The 21468-nt window shown below is 36.0% G+C and overlaps 1 protein-coding gene across 1 annotated transcript in view; it reads left to right on the forward strand.

Moving 5' to 3' along the window:
• The window catches only part of LOC145266361 (excitatory amino acid transporter 1-like), a 183501-nt gene that overhangs the window by 137342 nt on the left and 24691 nt on the right, over positions 1–21468 (forward strand). Inside the window, exons 5-7 of the mRNA XM_080121984.1 lie at positions 2438–2480; positions 18063–18150; positions 21031–21157. Coding sequence (XP_079978110.1) covers positions 2438–2480; positions 18063–18150; positions 21031–21157 — 258 coding nt within the window. The remainder of the gene's footprint in view (positions 1–2437; positions 2481–18062; positions 18151–21030; positions 21158–21468) is intronic.

Raw genomic sequence — 21468 nt, forward strand, 5'->3', positions numbered from 1 at the left:
CGTTGTACTTAGTTCAATGATGGATGCAGTCTTAAAATTCCAAATACATTTCTTAAAAGACCTTTTGCCGAATGCAGCTCACTTAAAGAAGCTATCCTGATCCTACCAAAAACTGGAATACGTGGCCTTCATGGTGTCCTTCGGAAGACGTCAGAAAACCAGTTTGATCCTGGCAATCAAAATTGATGTTTCTGACATAGAGGGAAGAATGACTGCTTTCTGGGTCGGAATTTGGTCCATCTAGCACCAAGGTTTAGAAGTTCTTTTTAGCTTCTGCGATCAAGTGGCTTGATGCCTTGTCTGAAGCAATTTCCATTTGAAAATATCAGAGCATTATTAGTGTTGCATGCGATATCAATTGCGTCTCACATAGGCAATAAGGTTGCAACCAGGCGAGATTGGGGATGCTGATATCGCGGAACTTCTTTGTCACTTGAGTTGTGCTTCTTTTTTGTTTGACCTACCTACAGCCACTCTAACCAACCAGCATTTGACAACAATAGACACCAACTAAATAACGCCATCTGAATTGACTCTCTGTCCCATTTCGTCAGCTTATAGTAATTTTCTTTCACAAGGAAGTACCACTTATCATGACGCAGTACTACCCAACGTTGCCAAGAACAAACGTGCAACATTTTTATTAGAACTTTTATCACTCCCTTCCCCTTCTGTTCTACATTCCCTCTCCCCAAACTCTCTTTCTCCACTGCCTAGCCCATTCATTGGTTGGTAGATTCAATGTTCTTGAGAAAAATTATTTATTTCCCTTTTTATGACGGAGTTAATCACATCAAGAGGGTGCCCACTATTGGACAAAGTATTAGTAATCATTTTTAGTTCTTCATTCAATATGGATTGTGAACAAATCATGAGGGCACGGTGTGTTAAGGTCCAAATCAAATTATACTTTCGTTTGTTTTTTGTTTCAAATAAAATCTAAGATGGCGGCTAAATGTTCAATTTACATTTGTTTACCTTGGTTAGGGACAATAAGTGAAAAATTTGCCAAACAAATTAGTTTAGCTTTGGAATATTGTTATTTTGCCTCCAATGTACGTGTGGTGTTTGCGACAAAACCATTATTGCCATCCTCTCGAAAGGATATTTGTCCCCCCCCCATCATATGAATAATGTTATTTATCAATTTAAATGTAGATGCTGTGTCAACTAAGTGGGCAGAACAACTCTCAGGTTAGATTGTCGCGTCCAACAACATGTACCTAGTAAAATCCGGAATGGGATCTACTAACCAACGGACATTTTGAGCAATACGTATGGTTCTACTATAACGGACCATTTGCTTAAAAACCAGCGATGTGCAATTAATTTCAGCAGTGACTCATTGTCTATCCTGAATCACGCTCACTCGTAATTTCATTTGAAGGCCTTGGAGACTATTCACGTCCGGTTAAAGAGACCTTCTCTCTGTAAGCAGAAGGATTGTCTTTTGGGTTTGGACGTGATTTGTCTCTAAAGAGTTTTCTCCCCATATCATAACGATAGATTTATTTTAGTCGTTCCTCTCATTCCCCCCCCCCCCCGATAATTTTATTTTATTTTAGTCGCTCCCCCCTTTTAAATTCGTTTCCCTATAAATAATAATAATAATAATAATAATAATAATAATAATAATAATAATAATAATAGTGCTGGCCAGACCTCGGCTGGACTAGCGCAAAGAGAATTGGGACCTTGGAGAGGCTTAGTGCCACTAAAATTCCAGTATAAACCAATGGCCACTGCCAGCGAGAAATAAATTGTAAGAGGCTGTTGCGATAATGCAAATTCATTTGCAAATGCTATCGAAGGAGGTGGAGAGAGCTGGACGTTTGGGGAGACTTGTTGTCGCTCAGCTTCCAGAGAACACCACAGGTTTCCAATCAGATCGTTTGTTGACTTGCGTGAAAGCTCCATGTGAGCTAATAATGATAATAATGATAATAATAATAATAATAATAATAATAATAATAATAATAATAATAATAATAATAAGAAGAAGAAGAAGAAGAAAAACCTTCGATTCGGCTTTTGAAAAGTGAGGGTGAAACCAGGTCGGCCGACTCTACTCCATTATCTATTTTCTTTTCTTTCTTAACCTTCATCAAATGTTTTCCCTCCATCCTTCTTTTTATCCATGTTACAAAAAATCAGTCTTCCCTTTTTAATAGCTCTCTCTCTCTCTCTCTCTCTCTCTATATATATATATATATATATATATATATATATATATATATATATATATAAAGTTATAAAAAATATATGACAATTAAGCTACACAGAATATTCCGCGTTTCATCCACGCTAGGATTCATCAGACTTATATATATATATATATATATATATATATATATATATATATATATATATATATATATATAATGTGTGTGTATGTTTTTGTCTATAGTCACAGTTTCTTACTTTTTTTTTATTTCAGAAATATGTTTCCAGAGAACTTAATTACTTCAACATTCCGTCAGGTAGGATTGATTATTTTATTATTATTATTATTATTATTGTTGTAGATGGTAATACCTGGGTGGAACCCTTGCTTTTGTCTCCCGAAGATGCAAGATGATAAGAACCCTAAAATATCAAACCCATAAACTAAATACTAACAATCTGATGTTTTTTGTTTTTTTTTTCGAAATATCTCCATTATGCTTTGGTGAATATATGATCATTTGTGAAGATTCGTGAAGAAAGTAATAAAACTTTCAACCGGAAAAAGTGTGCTTCCGGTCAAAAAGAGAAAAAACAATAAAACTTAATTAGCCAATGGGAGCGGGGCGAGCTAAGAATAAGATTTAACAACCAACGAGTCTGTAGGAGCCGGCAAGGAGAAATATAAACCCAGGATTTGTAAACGACAAGAGAAGCATACGAGACACCAAGGAAACAGGACACGGGTACAGTCAAGCGAAAAGTTACCCCGCTTTCCCCGTAAAACCTGAAAACACTTCTCTGTGAATGTTATTCGATTAACAAAAAGAAAAAAGGAATAAGTACTCTTTATGAACATCCTTTTTTTTTTCCTCCGTTTCTTCCAACATCTTACTTCATTTTGAAAGGAGACGGCACATAAAAATGAACTTTTTTGAATACGCACATTCAATCTACTCTTTTATTGTATTTTTATTCGTTTATTTTATTTTTTTCACATTTTCACCCTAAACAAGGTACAGTGCCACTTTTTTGTAAGGGGCTACTATCAGGGGCATAAGTTGCCGGGATACTATGTAGGGAGTTGGGCAGCAAGATGTCGGTTCACGTTACACTTGATCTTCTCCATGTCAGTACAGTCGGGGAAGCAGGAACCCGAAAGAGAATTCCAAAGTCTAGCAGTCTAGCAGTTCTGGGGAAGAAACTATTGGAGTAGAAGACTTTCTTACATCTAGGGATCTCTACTGCATAGGGGTGGGACTTTGCTGCTTGTCGGGTTTGTCGGGTACAAGGGCTTGTAGTTCGTCAGAGCACCTAACATTAAAATACTTGTAAAACAGGCAGAGGGATGCAACATTTCGTTGATGGGACAGAGGTTGAAGCTTAGATGACAGTTCAGGGCTTATCAGGTTGGCGACTTTCTTCTGAACCCTGTCCAAGTGTGAGATACTAGTAGCAGATGCACCGGCCCAAATGTTGATAAAAGTTATTCAAAATCTTTAGTGTTCATAGTTTGTCTTGTGTTAATGCTTGTGTTCATAGTTTGTCTTGTGTTAATGCTTGTGTTTATGCTAGAAAGGTAAAAATCTTACGTTCTAGTGGCGACGAAGTCGCTAAAGACGTTATTGATATCGCTTAGGCTTTTATTTTTCACGAAGAAAATTGTAGAGATGCTTGAAAAAGTGGCAGTCAGTAGGTGAGAGGTCTGGAGAGTGTAGTGGATGAGGCAGAGTTTCGTAGCTCAATTCGTTCAAGTTCTGCAAGGTCGGTTTAGCAACGTGCGGTCGGACATTGTCGTCGAGAAGAATTGGGCTTATTCTGTTGACTAATACTGGTTGTTGTCGAAGTATTTCATCCATTTGTTGACAATACTTCACTACCGTAATTTGTTGACAATACTTCACTACCGTAATTTGTTGACAGTACTTCACTACCGTAATTTGTTGACAGTACTTCACTACCGTAATTTGTTGACAGTACTTCACTACCGTAATATGTTGACAATACTTCACTACCGTAATTTGTTGACAGTACTTCACTACCGTAATTTGTTGACAATACTTCACTACCGTAATTTGTTGACGATACTTCACTACCGTAATTTGTTGACAGTACTTCACTACCGTAATTTGTTGACAATACTTCACTACCGTAATTTGTTGACAGTACTTCACTACCGTAATTTGTTGACAATACTTCACTACCGTAATTTGTTGACAATACTTCACTACCGTAATTTGTTGACAATACTTCACTACCGTAATTTGTTGACAGTACTTCACTACCGTAATTTGTTGACAATACTTCACTACCGTAATTTGTTGACAGTACTTCACTACCGTAATTTGTTGACAATACTTCACTACCGTAATTTGTTAACGATACTTCACTACCGTAATTTGTTGACAGTACTTCACTACCGTAATTTGTTGACAATACTTCACTACCGTAATTTGTTGACAGTACTTCACTACCGTAATTTGTTGACAATACTTCACTACCGTAATTTGTTGACAGTACTTCACTACCGTAATTTGTTAACGATACTTCACTACCGTAATTTGTTGACAGTACTTCACTACCGTAATTTGTTGACAATACTTCACTACCGTAATTTGTTGACAATACTTCACTACCGTAATTTGTTGACAGTACTTCACTACCGTAATTTGTTGACAGTACTTCACTACCGTAATATGTTGACAATACTTCACTACCGTAATTTGTTGACAGTACTTCACTACCGTAATTTGTTGACAATACTTCACTACCGTAATTTGTTGACGATACTTCACTACCGTAATTTGTTGACAGTACTTCACTACCGTAATTTGTTGACAATACTTCACTACCGTAATTTGTTGACAGTACTTCACTACCGTAATTTGTTGACAATACTTCACTACCGTAATTTGTTGACAATACTTCACTACCGTAATTTGTTGACAATACTTCACTACCGTAATTTGTTGACAGTACTTCACTACCGTAATTTGTTGACAGTACTTCACTACCGTAATTTGTTGACAATACTTCACTACCGTAATTTGTTGACGATACTTCACTACCGTAATTTGTTGACAGTACTTCACTACCGTAATTTGTTGACAGTACTTCACTACCGTAATTTGTTGACAATACTTCACTACCGTAATTTGTTGACGATACTTCACTACCGTAATTTGTTGACAATACTTCACTACCGTAATTTGTTGACAATACTTCACTACCGTAATTTGTTGACAGTACTTCACTACCGTAATTTGTTGACGATACTTCACTACCGTAATTTGTTGACAATACTTCACTACCGTAATTTGTTGACAATACTTCACTACCGTAATTTGTTGACGATACTTCACTACCGTAATTTGTTGACAGTACTTCACTACCGTAATTTGTTGACAATACTTCACTACCGTAATTTGTTGACAATACTTCACTACCGTAATTTGTTGACAATACTTCACTACCGTAATTTGTTGACAGTACTTCACTACCGTAATTTGTTGACGATACTTCACTACCGTAATTTGTTGACGATACTTCACTACCGTAATTTGTTGACAGTACTTCACTACCGTAATTTGTTGACAATACTTCACTACCGTAATTTGTTGACGATACTTCACTACCGTAATTTGTTGACAGTACTTCACTACCGTAATTTGTTGACAATACTTCACTACCGTAATTTGTTGACGATACTTCACTACCGTAATTTGCTGACAATACTTCACTACCGTAATTTGTTGACAGTACTTCACTACCGTAATTTGTTGACAGTACTTCACTACCGTAATTTGTTGACAATACTTCACTACCGTAATTTGCTGACAGTACTTCACTACCGTAATTTGCTGACAGTACTTCACTACCGTAATTTGTTGACAATACTTCACTACCGTAATTTGTTGACAGTACTTCACTACCGTAATTTGTTGACAGTACTTCACTACCGTAATATGTTGACAATACTTCACTACCGTAATTTGTTGACAGTACTTCACTACCGTAATTTGTTGACAATACTTCACTACCGTAATTTGTTGACGATACTTCACTACCGTAATTTGTTGACAGTACTTCACTACCGTAATTTGTTGACAATACTTCACTACCGTAATTAGTTGACAGTACTTCACTACCGTAATTTGTTGACAATACTTCACTACCGTAATTTGTTGACAATACTTCACTACCGTAATTTGTTGACAATACTTCACTACCGTAATTTGTTGACAGTACTTCACTACCGTAATTTGTTGACAATACTTCACTACCGTAATTTGTTGACAATACTTCACTACCGTAATTTGTTAACGATACTTCACTACCGTAATTTGTTGACAGTACTTCACTACCGTAATTTGTTGACAATACTTCACTACCGTAATTTGTTGACAGTACTTCACTACCGTAATCTGTTGACAATACTTCACTACCGTAATATGTTGACAATACTTCACTACCGTAATTTGTTGACAGTACTTCACTACCGTAATTTGTTGACAATACTTCACTACCGTAATTTGTTGACGATACTTCACTACCGTAATTTGTTGACAGTACTTCACTACCGTAATTTGTTGACAATACTTCACTACCGTAATTTGTTGACAGTACTTCACTACCGTAATTTGTTGACAATACTTCACTACCGTAATTTGTTGACAATACTTCACTACCGTAATTTGTTGACAATACTTCACTACCGTAATTTGTTGACAGTACTTCACTACCGTAATTTGTTGACAATACTTCACTACCGTAATTTGTTGACAGTACTTCACTACCGTAATTTGTTGACAATACTTCACTACCGTAATTTGTTGACGATACTTCACTACCGTAATTTGTTGACAATACTTCACTACCGTAATTTGTTGACAATACTTCACTACCGTAATTTGTTGACAGTACTTCACTACCGTAATTTGTTGACGATACTTCACTACCGTAATTTGTTGACAATACTTCACTACCGTAATTTGTTGACAATACTTCACTACCGTAATTTGTTGACGATACTTCACTACCGTAATTTGTTGACAGTACTTCACTACCGTAATTTGTTGACAATACTTCACTACCGTAATTTGTTGACAATACTTCACTACCGTAATTTGTTGACAATACTTCACTACCGTAATTTGTTGACAGTACTTCACTACCGTAATTTGTTGACGATACTTCACTACCGTAATTTGTTGACGATACTTCACTACCGTAATTTGTTGACAGTACTTCACTACCGTAATTTGTTGACAATACTTCACTACCGTAATTTGTTGACGATACTTCACTACCGTAATTTGTTGACAGTACTTCACTACCGTAATTTGTTGACAATACTTCACTACCGTAATTTGTTGACGATACTTCACTACCGTAATTTGCTGACAATACTTCACTACCGTAATTTGTTGACAGTACTTCACTACCGTAATTTGTTGACAATACTTCACTACCGTAATTTGCTGACAGTACTTCACTACCGTAATTTGCTGACAGTACTTCACTACCGTAATTTGTTGACAATACTTCACTACCGTAATTTGTTGACAATACTTCACTACCGTAATTTGTTGACAGTACTTCACTACCGTAATTTGTTGACAGTACTTCACTACCGTAATTTGTTGACAGTACTTCACTACCGTAATTTGTTGACAGTACTTCACTACCGTAATTTGTTGACAATACTTCACTACCGTAATTTGTTGACAATACTTCACTACCGTAATTTGTTGACAGTACTTCACTACCGTAATATGTTGACAATACTTCACTACCGTAATTTGTTGACAGTACTTCACTACCGTAATTTGTTGACGATACTTCACTACCGTAATTTGTTGACAATACTTCACTACCGTAATTTGTTGACAATACTTCACTACCGTAATTTGTTGACAATACTTCACTACCGTAATTTGTTGACGATACTTCACTACCGTAATTTGTTGACGATACTTCACTACCGTAATTTGTTGACAGTACTTCACTACCGTAATTTGTTGACAATACTTCACTACCGTAATATGTTGACAGTACTTCACTACCGTAATTTGCTGACAGTACTTCACTACCGTAATATGTTGACAATACTTCACTACCGTAATTTGTTGACAATACTTCACTACCGTAATTTGCTGACAATACTTCACTACCGTAATATGTTGACAATACTTCACTACCGTAATATGTTGACAATACTTCACTACCGTAATTTGTTGACGATACTTCACTACCGTAATTTGTTGACGATACTTCACTACCGTAATTTGTTGACAGTACTTCACTACCGTAATTTGTTGACAATACTTCACTACCATAATTTGTTGACAATACTTCACTACCGTAATTTGTTGACAGTACTTCACTACCGTAATTTGTTGACGATACTTCACTACCATAATTTGTTGACAATACTTCACTACCGTAATTTGTTGACAGTACTTCACTACCGTAATTTGCTGACAGTACTTCACTACCGTAATATGTTGACAATACTTCATTACCGTAATTTGTTGACAATACTTCACTACCGTAATTTGCTGACAATACTTCACTACCGTAATATGTTGACAATACTTCACTACCGTAATATGTTGACAATACTTCACTACCGTAATTTGTTGACAGTACTTCACTACCGTAATTTGTTGACAGTACTTCACTACCGTAATTTGTTGTCAATACTTCACTACCGTAATTTGTTGACAATACTTCACTACCGTAATTTGTTGTCAATACTTCACTACCGTAATTTGTTGACAGTACTTCACTACCGTAATTTGTTGACAATACTTCACTACCGTAATTTGTTGACAGTACTTCACTACCGTAATTTGCTGACAGTACTTCACTACCGTAATATGTTGACAATACTTCACTACCGTAATTTGTTGACAATACTTCACTACCGTAATTTGTTGACAGTACTTCACTACCGTAATTTGTTGACAGTACTTCACTACCGTAATTTGTTGACAGTACTTCACTACCGTAATATGTTGACAGTACTTCACTACCGTAATTTGTTGACAATACTTCACTACCATAATTTGTTGACAATACTTCACTACCGTAATATGTTGACAGTACTTCACTACCGTAATTTGCTGACAGTACTTCACTACCGTAATATGTTGACAATACTTCACTACCGTAATTTGTTGACAATACTTCACTACCGTAATTTGTTGACAATACTTCACTACCGTAATTTGTTGACAGTACTTCACTACCGTAATTTGTTGACAGTACTTCACTACCGTAATTTGTTGACAGTACTTCACTACCATAATTTGTTGACAATACTTCACTACCGTAATTTGTTGACAGTACTTCACTACCATAATTTGTTGACAATACTTCACTACCGTAATTTGTTGACAATACTTCACTACCGTAATTTGTTGACAGTACTTCACTACCGTAATTTGTTGACAGTACTTCACTACCATAATTTGTTGACAATACTTCACTACCGTAATTTGTTGACAATACTTCACTACCGTAATTTGTTGACAGTACTTTACTACCGTAATATGTTGACAATACTTCACTACCGTAATTTGTTGACAGTACTTCACTACCGTAATTTGTTGACAGTACTTCACTACCATAATTTGTTGACAATACTTCACTACCGTAATATGTTGACAATACTTCACTACCGTAATTTGTTGACAATACTTCACTACCGTAATTTGTTGACAGTACTTCACTACCGTAATTTGTTGACAATACTTCACTACCGTAATTTGTTGACAGTACCTCACTACCATAATTTGTTGACAATACTTCACTACCGTAATTTGTTGACAGTACTTCACTACCATAATTTGTTGACAATACTTCACTACCGTAATTTGTTGACAATACTTCACTACCGTAATTTGTTGACAGTACTTCACTACCGTAATTTGTTGACAGTACTTCACTACCATAATTTGTTGACAATACTTCACTACCGTAATTTGTTGACAGTACTTCACTACCATAATTTGTTGACAATACTTCACTACCGTAATTTGTTGACAATACTTCACTACCGTAATTTGTTGACAGTACTTCACTACCGTAATTTGTTGACAGTACTTCACTACCATAATTTGTTGACAATACTTCACTACCGTAATTTGTTGACAATACTTCACTACCGTAATTTGTTGACAGTACTTTACTACCGTAATATGTTGACAATACTTCACTACCGTAATTTGTTGACAGTACTTCACTACCGTAATTTGTTGACAGTACTTCACTACCATAATTTGTTGACAATACTTCACTACCGTAATATGTTGACAATACTTCACTACCGTAATTTGTTGACAATACTTCACTACCGTAATTTGTTGACAGTACTTCACTACCATAATTTGTTGACAATACTTCACTACCGTAATTTGTTGACAGTACTTTACTACCGTAATTTTTTGACAATACTTCACTACCGTAATATGTTGACAGTACTTCACTACCGTAATTTGTTGACAATACTTCACTACCGTAATTTGCTGACAATACCGTTATAGTTTCGCCTGCAACGAAAACAACTGTAATTGATGAAACATAATCTTTTTTGGGTGCAACTCTGGCTTCGGGAAGTGTGGCGGAGCTTTTTTGGCGTCTAACCACTGAGCTGAGCATCGCCATTTGTCGTAAAACCCCTCTTTTCATCGCAAGTCAAACGGGTCGTTCTTGTTGTGTAAAAGAAAGTAAGATGACACTTCATAACGGCATTTCATTCGGATGTTGTTCAATTCGTGAGGCACCCATTTATGAAGGTTTTTATCTTTCCAATCTCTCTTAAGTGGTTGGAAATCGTCGTATACGTAACGTCTAATTCAGAAGCAAGTTATTGAACAGTTGTGCGTGGATTTGCTTCGACTAAGGCTCTTAATTGATCGTTGTCAACATTCAATGGTCGGCCACTACGCTCATCAGCTGCAAGAAATTTGTTACATCACCATTGTGCTGTGCGTTCAATAATGGTTCCTGGGCACAAACGCTTCGTTGATATCACGAGCTGCTTCAGCAGCTTTTCGGCCTAGCTTGAATTGAAATAAGAAAATTATGCGAATTTGCTTCTTTTCATCTTGCATTCAACGTTCTGAAAAGAAGACATAATTGTTTCAAAACGATTGTAATTTAAATGATTAGATAGAGCGAAAAACGCTCTTTAAAATGATGTATAAAGTAAAAGTATAATAACGAAAACTTATTTGAAAATACATCATTTGAAATCAAAATCGAAAATATCGCAGGAACCTTCCTGTTAGCCTAATATATATATATATATATATCTATATCTATATATATATATATATATATATATATATATATATATATATATATATATATATATATATCTATATATATATATATATATATATATATATATAATAAAGGGGTGTAGTGTTTATATAATATAAGCAATGGTAAACTTTAAACTAATATAAACAGTATTTATATATAGAAAATGTTTCTTTCTCTTATATATATATATATATATATATATATATATATATATATATATATATTCCTTTTCAGATTAAATATGTTTTTAACTCATTTCAAAGTGTTTTTAACATATTTCATTAACTGTTTGCTCATATATATATATATATATATATATATATATATATATATATATATATATACAGGGTGACCCCCCAAAAAACAAAAGCTAAATGGAGGCCATCTAGAACATATGCTGTAGAACGGAGAAAAAAAGGCCAAAGACCCTAGTGTTTTGATGTGATGTTTTGAATATAATAAACTATTTATGACCAAAGTTTCATTTCATATGGCCAAAACACTAAGAAACGGGGCCTAATTAGAGTTGGGGGCCCATTTTTTTGTCACCCTATATATATATATATATATATATATATATATATATATATATATATATATATATATATTAGCAGTGGAGAGGGCTCCCATAAGCCGTGATGAAGGCAACCTTTCTAGGAGAAGCAAATCTCTGATTTAAAAAACCATAAAGCGGGAGACCAGTACCCGCATTAAGCTAGTCTGCAGTTTAACTTGCAGTTGCTCTTGCTTGTTGCTGGATCTCAACATTTTGAACCGAGAGAGAGAGAGAGAGACAACTGTCGTACAAAGCTAAGACTCTGTAACATCATCTGTGTATAGATACTCCCTCAGGCATTTGTCTATTAAAATGGTCCTGCGGCGGTGGAAGTCATTTTTGGGCTCATGGACTTTAAGTGTCTGAGGGAGTGGCACTCGTCTGACAAGACGTTGCAATCATCATATATTAGCAGGAAGATCCCTCTCCGTGCAGCTGGATGAATCTCTAATGCCCGCAGTAAATTAGTCCCCAATATGTTATAGTCTACCTTAGGGTTTCCCAAATTTCAGAACATTATGGAGCACCTGAACAGGGCAATAGTTTTTCATCGAACACTAACAAGATAACTTCTAAAATAAATTTTAAAAAAACATCAATTTCAAATTTTAACATTAACTAATCATAATGTTTACAACCATTTATTGTTTTTGATTAATCTAAAATTGTTGCATTTTTTTGTTAATTTATTTATTTTTTCTTTTGCATAAACCATCCTGAAACTCTTTACATCTGTAGTTATGTATCATATCTATTTCCGGCGAAAATGGTCGGAAATGAAAAATTAAATGTCTGCAGCCACTTAATCTTTTCATATAAAGCATTTTGGTTCTTTTTAAGAAAGGGCTTCCGTTTAAAACGCAGAAGTCAAGTATCATGGTTCAATTGTGTTTTAATCAGAATCATTCATTTCGAAAGTACCCCTGTCTTATCATATATATATATATATATATATATATATATATATATATATATATATATATATATATATATATGATTCGCGAAGTAATTTTTAAATATAAAGACATCCAAAACTAGTGTTTCTGCAGTTTTCTCCCCCGTTCTCTCTGTAACAGAGCGCAAACGCACGTAAGCAAATACTGAGCCGTGCGAAATGACGTCATGATAAAGAATAAAGAAAACGACTATAAAAAAGGAGAAAGAGAGAGAGAGAGAGAGAGAGCATGATAGAGAAGACGATCTCGTTAGAGACATGGGTGACGTCACAGTCGCAAGACATGCATAGCGGGAGAATGGGGAGTAACTGTCGTTGTTACAAAAAAAAGGCGTCGAATTATTCCTTGTCCTATGTTCCATGCTACATAGTCTGCTACAACGTGTTGGCACCTAAGTGTGTAACGGTATATCTCCATATCCATCATTCTCTCTCACAGGTTCTCTATCCATCTCTCCTTTCTCTTTGTTTATCGCTCTCTCTCTCTCTCTCTCTCTCTCTCTCTTTCTCTCTCTCTCTTCCTTCACGTTCTATAATGAGGCAATTCATATTTGTGTTCCAATTCAAAGTGCCCATTCTGAGGAGCTGGATTTTCCCCAGGTTAAAAACCAATATTGTGTCTAACATAGCCCTCGTCGGGAGGCATGTAAATAGAGCCTAGCTTTCCATCCACATCATTCCCCCTTTACGTATATCTTTTTCGCTTTTTGCATCATTTATGTGCAAAGTGTTTTCAAGAAGTCCTAATGTGCAAAGTGTTTTCAAAATATTCGTATGTGCAAAGTGTTTTCAAGAAGTTCCTATGTGCAAAGTGTTTTCAAGAAGATCCTATGTGCAAAGTGTTTTCAAGAAGTCCTTATGTGCAAAGTGCTTTCAAGAGGTTTCTATGTGCAAAGTGTTTTCAACAATTTCCTATGTGCAAAGTATTTTCAAGAAGTTGCTATGTGCAAAGTGTTTTCAAGAATTTCCTATCTGCAAAGTGTTTTCAAGAAGTTCCTAAGTGCAAAGTGTTTTCAAGAATTTCTTATGTGCGAAGTGCTTTCGAGATGTTCCTATGTGCAAAGTGTTTTCAAGAAGTTGATATGTGCAAAGTATTTTCAAGAATTTCCTATGTGAAAAGTGCTTTCAAGAAGTTCCTATGGGCAAAGTGTTTTCAAGAATTTCTTATGTGCGAAGTGCTTTCAAGATGTTCCTATGTGCAAAGTGTTTTCAAGAAGTTGCTATGTGCAAAGTGTTTTCAAGAATTTCCTATGTGAAAAGTGCTTTCAAGAGGTTCCTATGGGCAAAGTGTTTTCAAGATGTTCCTATATGCAACGTGCTTTCAAGATGTTCCAATAGCAAAGTGCTTTCAAGATGTTCCTATGTGCAAAGTGTTTTCAAGAAGTTCCTATGTGCAAAGTGCTTTCAAGAGGTTTCTATGTGCAAAGTGTTTTCAAGAATTTCCTATGTGCAAAGTGTTTTCAAGAAATTCCTATGTGCAAAGTGTTTTCAAGAATTTCCTATGTGCAAAGTGTTTTCAAGAAGTTCCTATGTGCAAAGTGTTTTCAAGAATTTCCTATGTGCAAAGTGCTTTCAAGATGTTCCTATGTGCAAAGTGCTTTGAAGATGTTCCTATGTGCAAAGTGTTTTTAAGAAGTTCCTATGTGCAAAGTGTTTTCAAGAATTTCCTATGTGCAAAGTGCTTTGAAGATGTTCCTATGTGTAAAGTGTTTTCAAGAAGTTCCTATGTGTAAAGTGTTTTCAAGTATTTCCTATGTGCAAAGTGCTTTCAAGAAGTCCTTATGTGCAAAGTGTTTTAAGAAGTCTCTCTGTGCAAAGTGTTTTCAACAAGTTCCTATGTGCAATGTGTTTTCAAGAAGTTGCTATGTGCAAAGTGTTTTCAAGAAGTTGCTATGTGAAAAGTGCTTTCAAGAAGTTCCTATGTGAAAAGTGTTATCAAGAATTTCCTATGTGAAAAGTGCTTTCAAGAAGTTCCTATGTGACAAGTGTTTTCAAGAAGTTCCTATATGCAACGTGCTTTCAAGATGTTCCTATGTGCAAAGTGCTTTGAAGATGTTCCTATGTGCAAAATGTTTTTAAGAAGTTCCTATGTGCAAAGTGTTTTCAAAGAAGTGCCAAAGTGCTACAACAGTGCCTTGCAACTGAAGGAGATTACTTCGAAGGGGACTACATTTTCTGTTGTGTACTATCAATAAAAGTACCCATATGAAAAAGTCTGGAAACCTATTGAAGGCACTTCGTACGTATATTTCCATCACATCTATCTCGCTTTTCTCTCTCACATTGGATTTCTCCACATTCAATACTGGCTTTGTGTCTAACTCTACCCTCATGGGGAGGCAAGTAAATAGATTGTTTTTCTTATTTAGATCAGAGCAAACTCTTTTCTTTACGTTCGAGCATGTATTCAAGATGGCCGTCATTTTGCTCTGTTCATTTTTGGGAGCTCAACACTAATTTGTCCATGTTTTTACTTACGACATAATCACTTACGACATAATCACTTACGACATAATCACTTACGACATAATCACTTACGACATAATCACTTACGACATAATCACTTACGACATAATCACTTACGACATAATCACCTACAACATAATCATTTACGACATAATCACTTACAACATAATCACTTACGAAATAACCACGTTGAAAAACCGTTTCCCGCTAGATCACAAAAGTTAAACAACATTGAGCGTGGCCATTACTAAGATGGGTGACCGCTCGGGAATTCCAAGTGCTGTAGATTCTCTCTGCTTATCTCGCCATTGTTTCCCGTCGTCCTGGACCTCACCTTGTCACTGGTGTGTCGATTCAGGAGAGGTGTGGTTGGAGGATTGCCTCACAATTACATGCACAGCTACTCTTACAGGAGATATTAATTGTCTTTCGGGACTGATGTAGGCTTCTATTTACAAACCGACGGAAGGATGGCACAAGCTCTCTTTCTGATGAGTTTCTGGAATTCTATAATGATCCTGCACAACTCTGACTTAATGGGTTATATATCTCATTTACAGATTTAACATTGATTCACAGAGTTTAATTTATTTTATTTATTGGTCATTTATCCAGAGATGAAGTGCCTTTGTAAACTTTTCGCATCTATTCGCTAAATGTCTATATGCCCCCATCTGAGGGAGTTCACTTGATTATTAAAAGGTTTTGAATGCTCTGGACGGGGTTTTTAAATTTTGTTGGCGCCAGTTGTACATTAGCGGTGTCTGTCATCGACTTCCTCTGAAATAATTAAAGTTTTATGGCGCTTCTCTTTGGACGCAAGTTTAAAGATGAAAATCTTCGGTTGGATAAAATGTATAAAGAGAAAACATTCTGAAGATTTTCTTAATCTTAAGGCAGCCATGAAGACAAATTTGCGATACAAAAGCTTGTTCTCCTTTGATAGAACAAGAAATTTACAATAATCGACGATTACCGACCCATTTCCCATAATTATTAAAGTGTTTGCTAATGGGCTGGAAGACCAGAGTTCAATCCTTGAACGTGTTATACTACAAAACTTAAAAACAGATACTTGATGTTAAATACTCAGTGTTATATAACGTAGATTTAAAATAAATAAAGTAATCCTTCTAAATGTAGTTAATGAATAAGAGAGCCTCAGGGTTGCCCTCGACAATAGTCGCCAACATTTTTATAGTGTCTGTAGCCAATAATTGTGCACAGAGTTTTTTCTGGTGCGTTGAACTGATTCTCATCAGTGCACCTGCAGACTACAAACAACAACAAACCCTAACCCTAACCCTAACCTGCAGATTACAAACAGCAATACCAAGCAGAATCATTACTAATATTTCGATTCTGAATTTCTTATGCAAATAGAGCACTTGAAGTTTATAAAAGGTAGTGCTCGCTAATAGTCTTTTTCTCAAGCTGTCAAATTTGTCTAACTCGTCTACGTCGCCCACATCAACCATCAAACTTGGGATCCAAACTGAAACCCGCCGAACCACAGGCTTTAAAGTCTACAGGAAGAGTTCAATACTCATAATGGCTGACCTGTGCACGTAGACTGGTTCTCAATATCAGCAACACATACTTATAAACCACACGTGAACTCGGTTTGCCTTAAAACTACAACTACGTACGTATCTACTCGCTTCCAGGAACATTTTCATAGTGTAGTTTTCTCCGTTCCCATGACTTTTATCCTTCTTCTTATGAACTCTAACGCCTTTCTCCTCATCCAGATCCCTAGAATTGCTATCCTGTTAATAACACATGCCCCTCAATTATTATAAATACTAGCAAGCCGCCCGGCATTGACCGGTCGTAAGATACGCTTAAATATAAAATTAATTCATGCAGATTACGTATTTATGATTATAAAGACAATTCTCTATCGATTATTATATAAAACCTAATCGATAGAAGCGAGATAAAACTAATATATATATATATATATATATATATATATATATATATATATATATATATATATATATATATGACTTGGGTGCTCTCAGCTAGAATCGATGCGAAAACATACAACTCTCTACCCTCATTCCTTAACCTCTGAGCCATAGACATACGTATATATATATATATATATATATATATATATATATATATATATAAGATGGAATAGTTCGATGGTCGAATACAAGATTCAAGCAAGCAAGCTAGCAAGGTCCACAGAGTTTTATAATTATATCGATCTTACGACCCATCATTGATTGTCTCCCAGTTCATTTAATGTCTACCTATCGATTTATTGTCTTCCCGCGATTGATTTGCTCTCCTTGATTGATTTTCTCTCCTTCATTTATTGTCTCCTCTTCATTTATCTACCCTTCGCTCTCTCTCTCTCTCTCTCTCTCTCTCTCTCTCTCTCACACACACTCTCTCTCCTCAACTGATTATCTCCCTTTCATTGATTGTCTTCTCTTGACTGAGTTTTTCCACTTTATTGTTACCTTTCATTGATTGTATCCCTTTGATTTTCTCCCATTAATTAATTGTCTCCCCTTAATACTACACCAACGAATACAGTTTGATGGTATTTTTTAATTGATTTCCTTTCAACAGACACAGACTCGTTACCACAACATTACCCGGTTAAACAGCACGCACTTCGAACGTTATCTCACAGATCAGGAAAGCACCAACGTATTAGGTAAGTGACAGTCTAATAACTATTGATCTATAGTTACCTGCCCCTAACCAAACGTTGCTTGGAAGGGTGTTTTTTTTTTGTTTGTTTGTTTTTTTACTTTCATTGTTGCATCACTTTTCGTTGTTAACTATTTTTGTGATTTTATTAATTTGCTAGCAGGCCGCCCGGTGTTGCCCAGTCGTAAAATATGCACAAATGTTATATTATATTTCATGCAGATTTCTCATTTCTTATTATAAAGCCAATTGTCTATTGATTATTTTGTAAATGATCTCAAAAGTTATAAAAACATGTGAATTGAGTACCATCCACCGGAATCGAAACCAGATCCTTTATCTCTCCAGGGTCGTTACCATCTGAGCTACCGACAGATAGTTACGGAAGCTTAACAATTAAGGAACTTTGAGCTATGAATGTTTAATTTTGCGCATGCACAAAAGTGATATCACAATAATATTTTATTCGACTTACCCTGCCGATGTAAACTGTTTTGTTTCAATCTTGTCTCCTTAGCAGCAGTTTTTGCCAGCTAAAAACAAGTCGAAAGTGTGCTGCAGGTTCAAATTTCATAAAAACATGTACAAGTAATTAATTAACGCTCGTTTTTCTAAGGAATATGCAAATGAGTTAACCGTCATGTAGTCGTTCGCATATAAATAATAAATAAATAAATCATTCCTTCATAAGGGCAAGGCACAGAATAGTTAACAAAGCCATCCCCCTCCATGTTAAAAATGGCTTTCTTAATAGTAACCTTATTTAGAAATTCGTTCGTAACAATTGGAGGGCCGTTGTTAAATATTCTGTTCTTACATCGTTTTCTCATTTTGTCCACCAATCGTCGACATGTTGTACACTAACGACGAACTGAGGCAATCTGGCCTTGTTTTAAAATCAAAATTAACCTTTTGTCTTACAATTTTCAATCAATTACAAGGGAAACATTTGAGAGAAAAATGTTGGCGGAAATTACCCGGAAATTTGAAAATTTGAAAAAAAAAAAAAAAAAAAAAAAAAAATCGCTGATTAAATATTTAATATCAAAAGAATCGGAATCGGAACTGAAAATCGTATCGGAATCGGAAATTTAGAAAGGAATCGGTAATTGTATCAGAATCGGGGAAATTTGGGATCATCCCATCACTAATATAAATATATATAACTACTTCATTTACTCACATAAAATTAATATACGAAAGTATAGATTTATGCGTAAACTTTAAGTATTTACGTCAAAAATGCTCAATACGTAGGTAGAGCTAGTTAGTAAGTTATAAAATATATATGGCGACTAAGCTACACTGAATATTCGGCGTTTCATCCACTCTATAACTCCTCAGGCTTATGCGCATAAGCCTGAGGAGTCCTAAAGTGTTTGATGCATTTTAGTTCAGAAAGCCGGTATCTTCAGACAGCCTTATCTGATAGAACCAGAGTGAATTCTGTACAAAATCCTGTGAAACATAAAGACATATACGCATGCCTAACTTTATATATAGATTTTTTCCCTCTATCTAGTATGCCTTCTTTAATACGTTTTATTTCAACGTATTTGCCATACTTGTATTATTTCGAAACTTATTTCTCATATTTGTATGCAGTTGTGACGCTGCAGGCATAACCTGAGGCATAATTACTCGGACACACAGGTTCTCGTTACATCACTGAAGTTAAGCAACATTGAGCCTAGTCAGTACTAAAATGGGTGACCATTTGGGAATTCCAGGTGGTTTATGTGCTCTCCGCTTATCTCGGCATTATTTCCAGTCGTCTAGTACTTCTCATTGCCACTAAACTCAAGCAGTGCCGATTCAGGAGAAGTGTAGTTGGGATTGCGCAACTCTTGCCTCACAATTACAGTGGGGGAGGGTGATAGGCAAAGCGATATGAAACGGCTTAGAATAAACAAAGAAAGAGGAGGTAACAAACAATGAATCTGTAGGCATTTTTAGATTGAGCCTTTAGATCTACAGAAACCTACAGAACAGATAACAAAGAGAACCAACGACACTTGACGGGGTTATCAGTGAGATGCTTAGAAAGGGAAGGGCAGCTTCCGGGTAACCGGGATGGGGGACTTGAGATCGCGACGTCGGGTAGTCAGTTGGTTGTTGAGAGCGGTTGACGATGCATGGACAATTTCTAGAGCTGACAGGAAGACAGAGATCGAGATGAGCTGACGACTGACAGACGGGCCTAGCCTTGACAGAACGCGGGGGTTGGTCTATAGTTTCACACACGCCTATATTACAACCGATATGTTTAAAATAGACATTCGGCGAGGTTATTTGCGGGCACCGCTCCCATGGGTCGATCGATAGAGCTACTGACTATCAACGCGATGGTTCTAGGTTCAATCTTCGGCTTGGGAGAGGTGCTAGTCTAGCGGCACTAATGAGTTGTGATGCAACGAAACAGGACTGTATATCGATGACTACAAATATATATATATATGTGTGTGTGTGTGTGTGTGTGTGAAGTATTGGCGCTGTCTTTTTCTTGTTTGTTTTATTTGAATATTTCTACTTTGTGGACCCACGTATGTTCTCATTGACAGTCGCCGGTGAGAAAATGACGAATCGGTCATAAAAAGATAAGAAGTTGACGAAAAGTCCGCGACACACACGACGTTTGGGGTCGGCGGTCTGTCGGAGGCCACACGTATTGATTGGAAATTGCGCAACCCTTGCCTCAAAATTACACGCTCAGCTACCCTTACAGAGGGTATCCATTGTCTCTTGGAACTGAACGAAGGCATCGAATATTTGTCTAATTTCCTGCAAGCAACGACTAATGCATTTTATTTTGTCAACACTCTATTCAAGTAAAAGAAAAAAAAAAGCGTGTATCATTTTATTTTTTGTTTTTTCTGTCTTCCAGGAATGATCACAATGGGATTCGTCTTCGGAATGGCAGCAAGTGCCATCAAAGAGCAGGGAAAGCCATTCCGGGTGTTCTTTGAATCAACCAGTGTCGTTGTGACCAAAGTCCTCCACTATCTTTTCTTGTAAGTCTCTGAAACCAAGTTTTAGTTTTGTTTTACTTTCTTTTTCTAATTTTTTCCTCGTTACTGCTATTTATGAAATATCAAATTCAAACCGTTATAGTCAAGATTATCTACTCCTTTTAACTTCCGGTTTTTGCTGTTTATTGACTGGATGATTAAACACGATCAAGAGTACAAGAAAGCCAATCTTAACGTGAATAAAGGGTGATTTTTACGTTATCTGATATAACTATCAATCAGAAGGGATCATACCTTGAACGATTCACGCATGCGCAGTAGTGAAACAATTGACAAACAGATAAAAATCCGAT

The sequence above is a fragment of the Euprymna scolopes genome, chromosome 41, assembly GCF_053919585.1.
Source record: "Euprymna scolopes isolate OS-2025 chromosome 41, ASM5391958v1, whole genome shotgun sequence".
NCBI lineage: Eukaryota > Metazoa > Mollusca > Cephalopoda > Sepiida > Sepiolidae > Euprymna > Euprymna scolopes.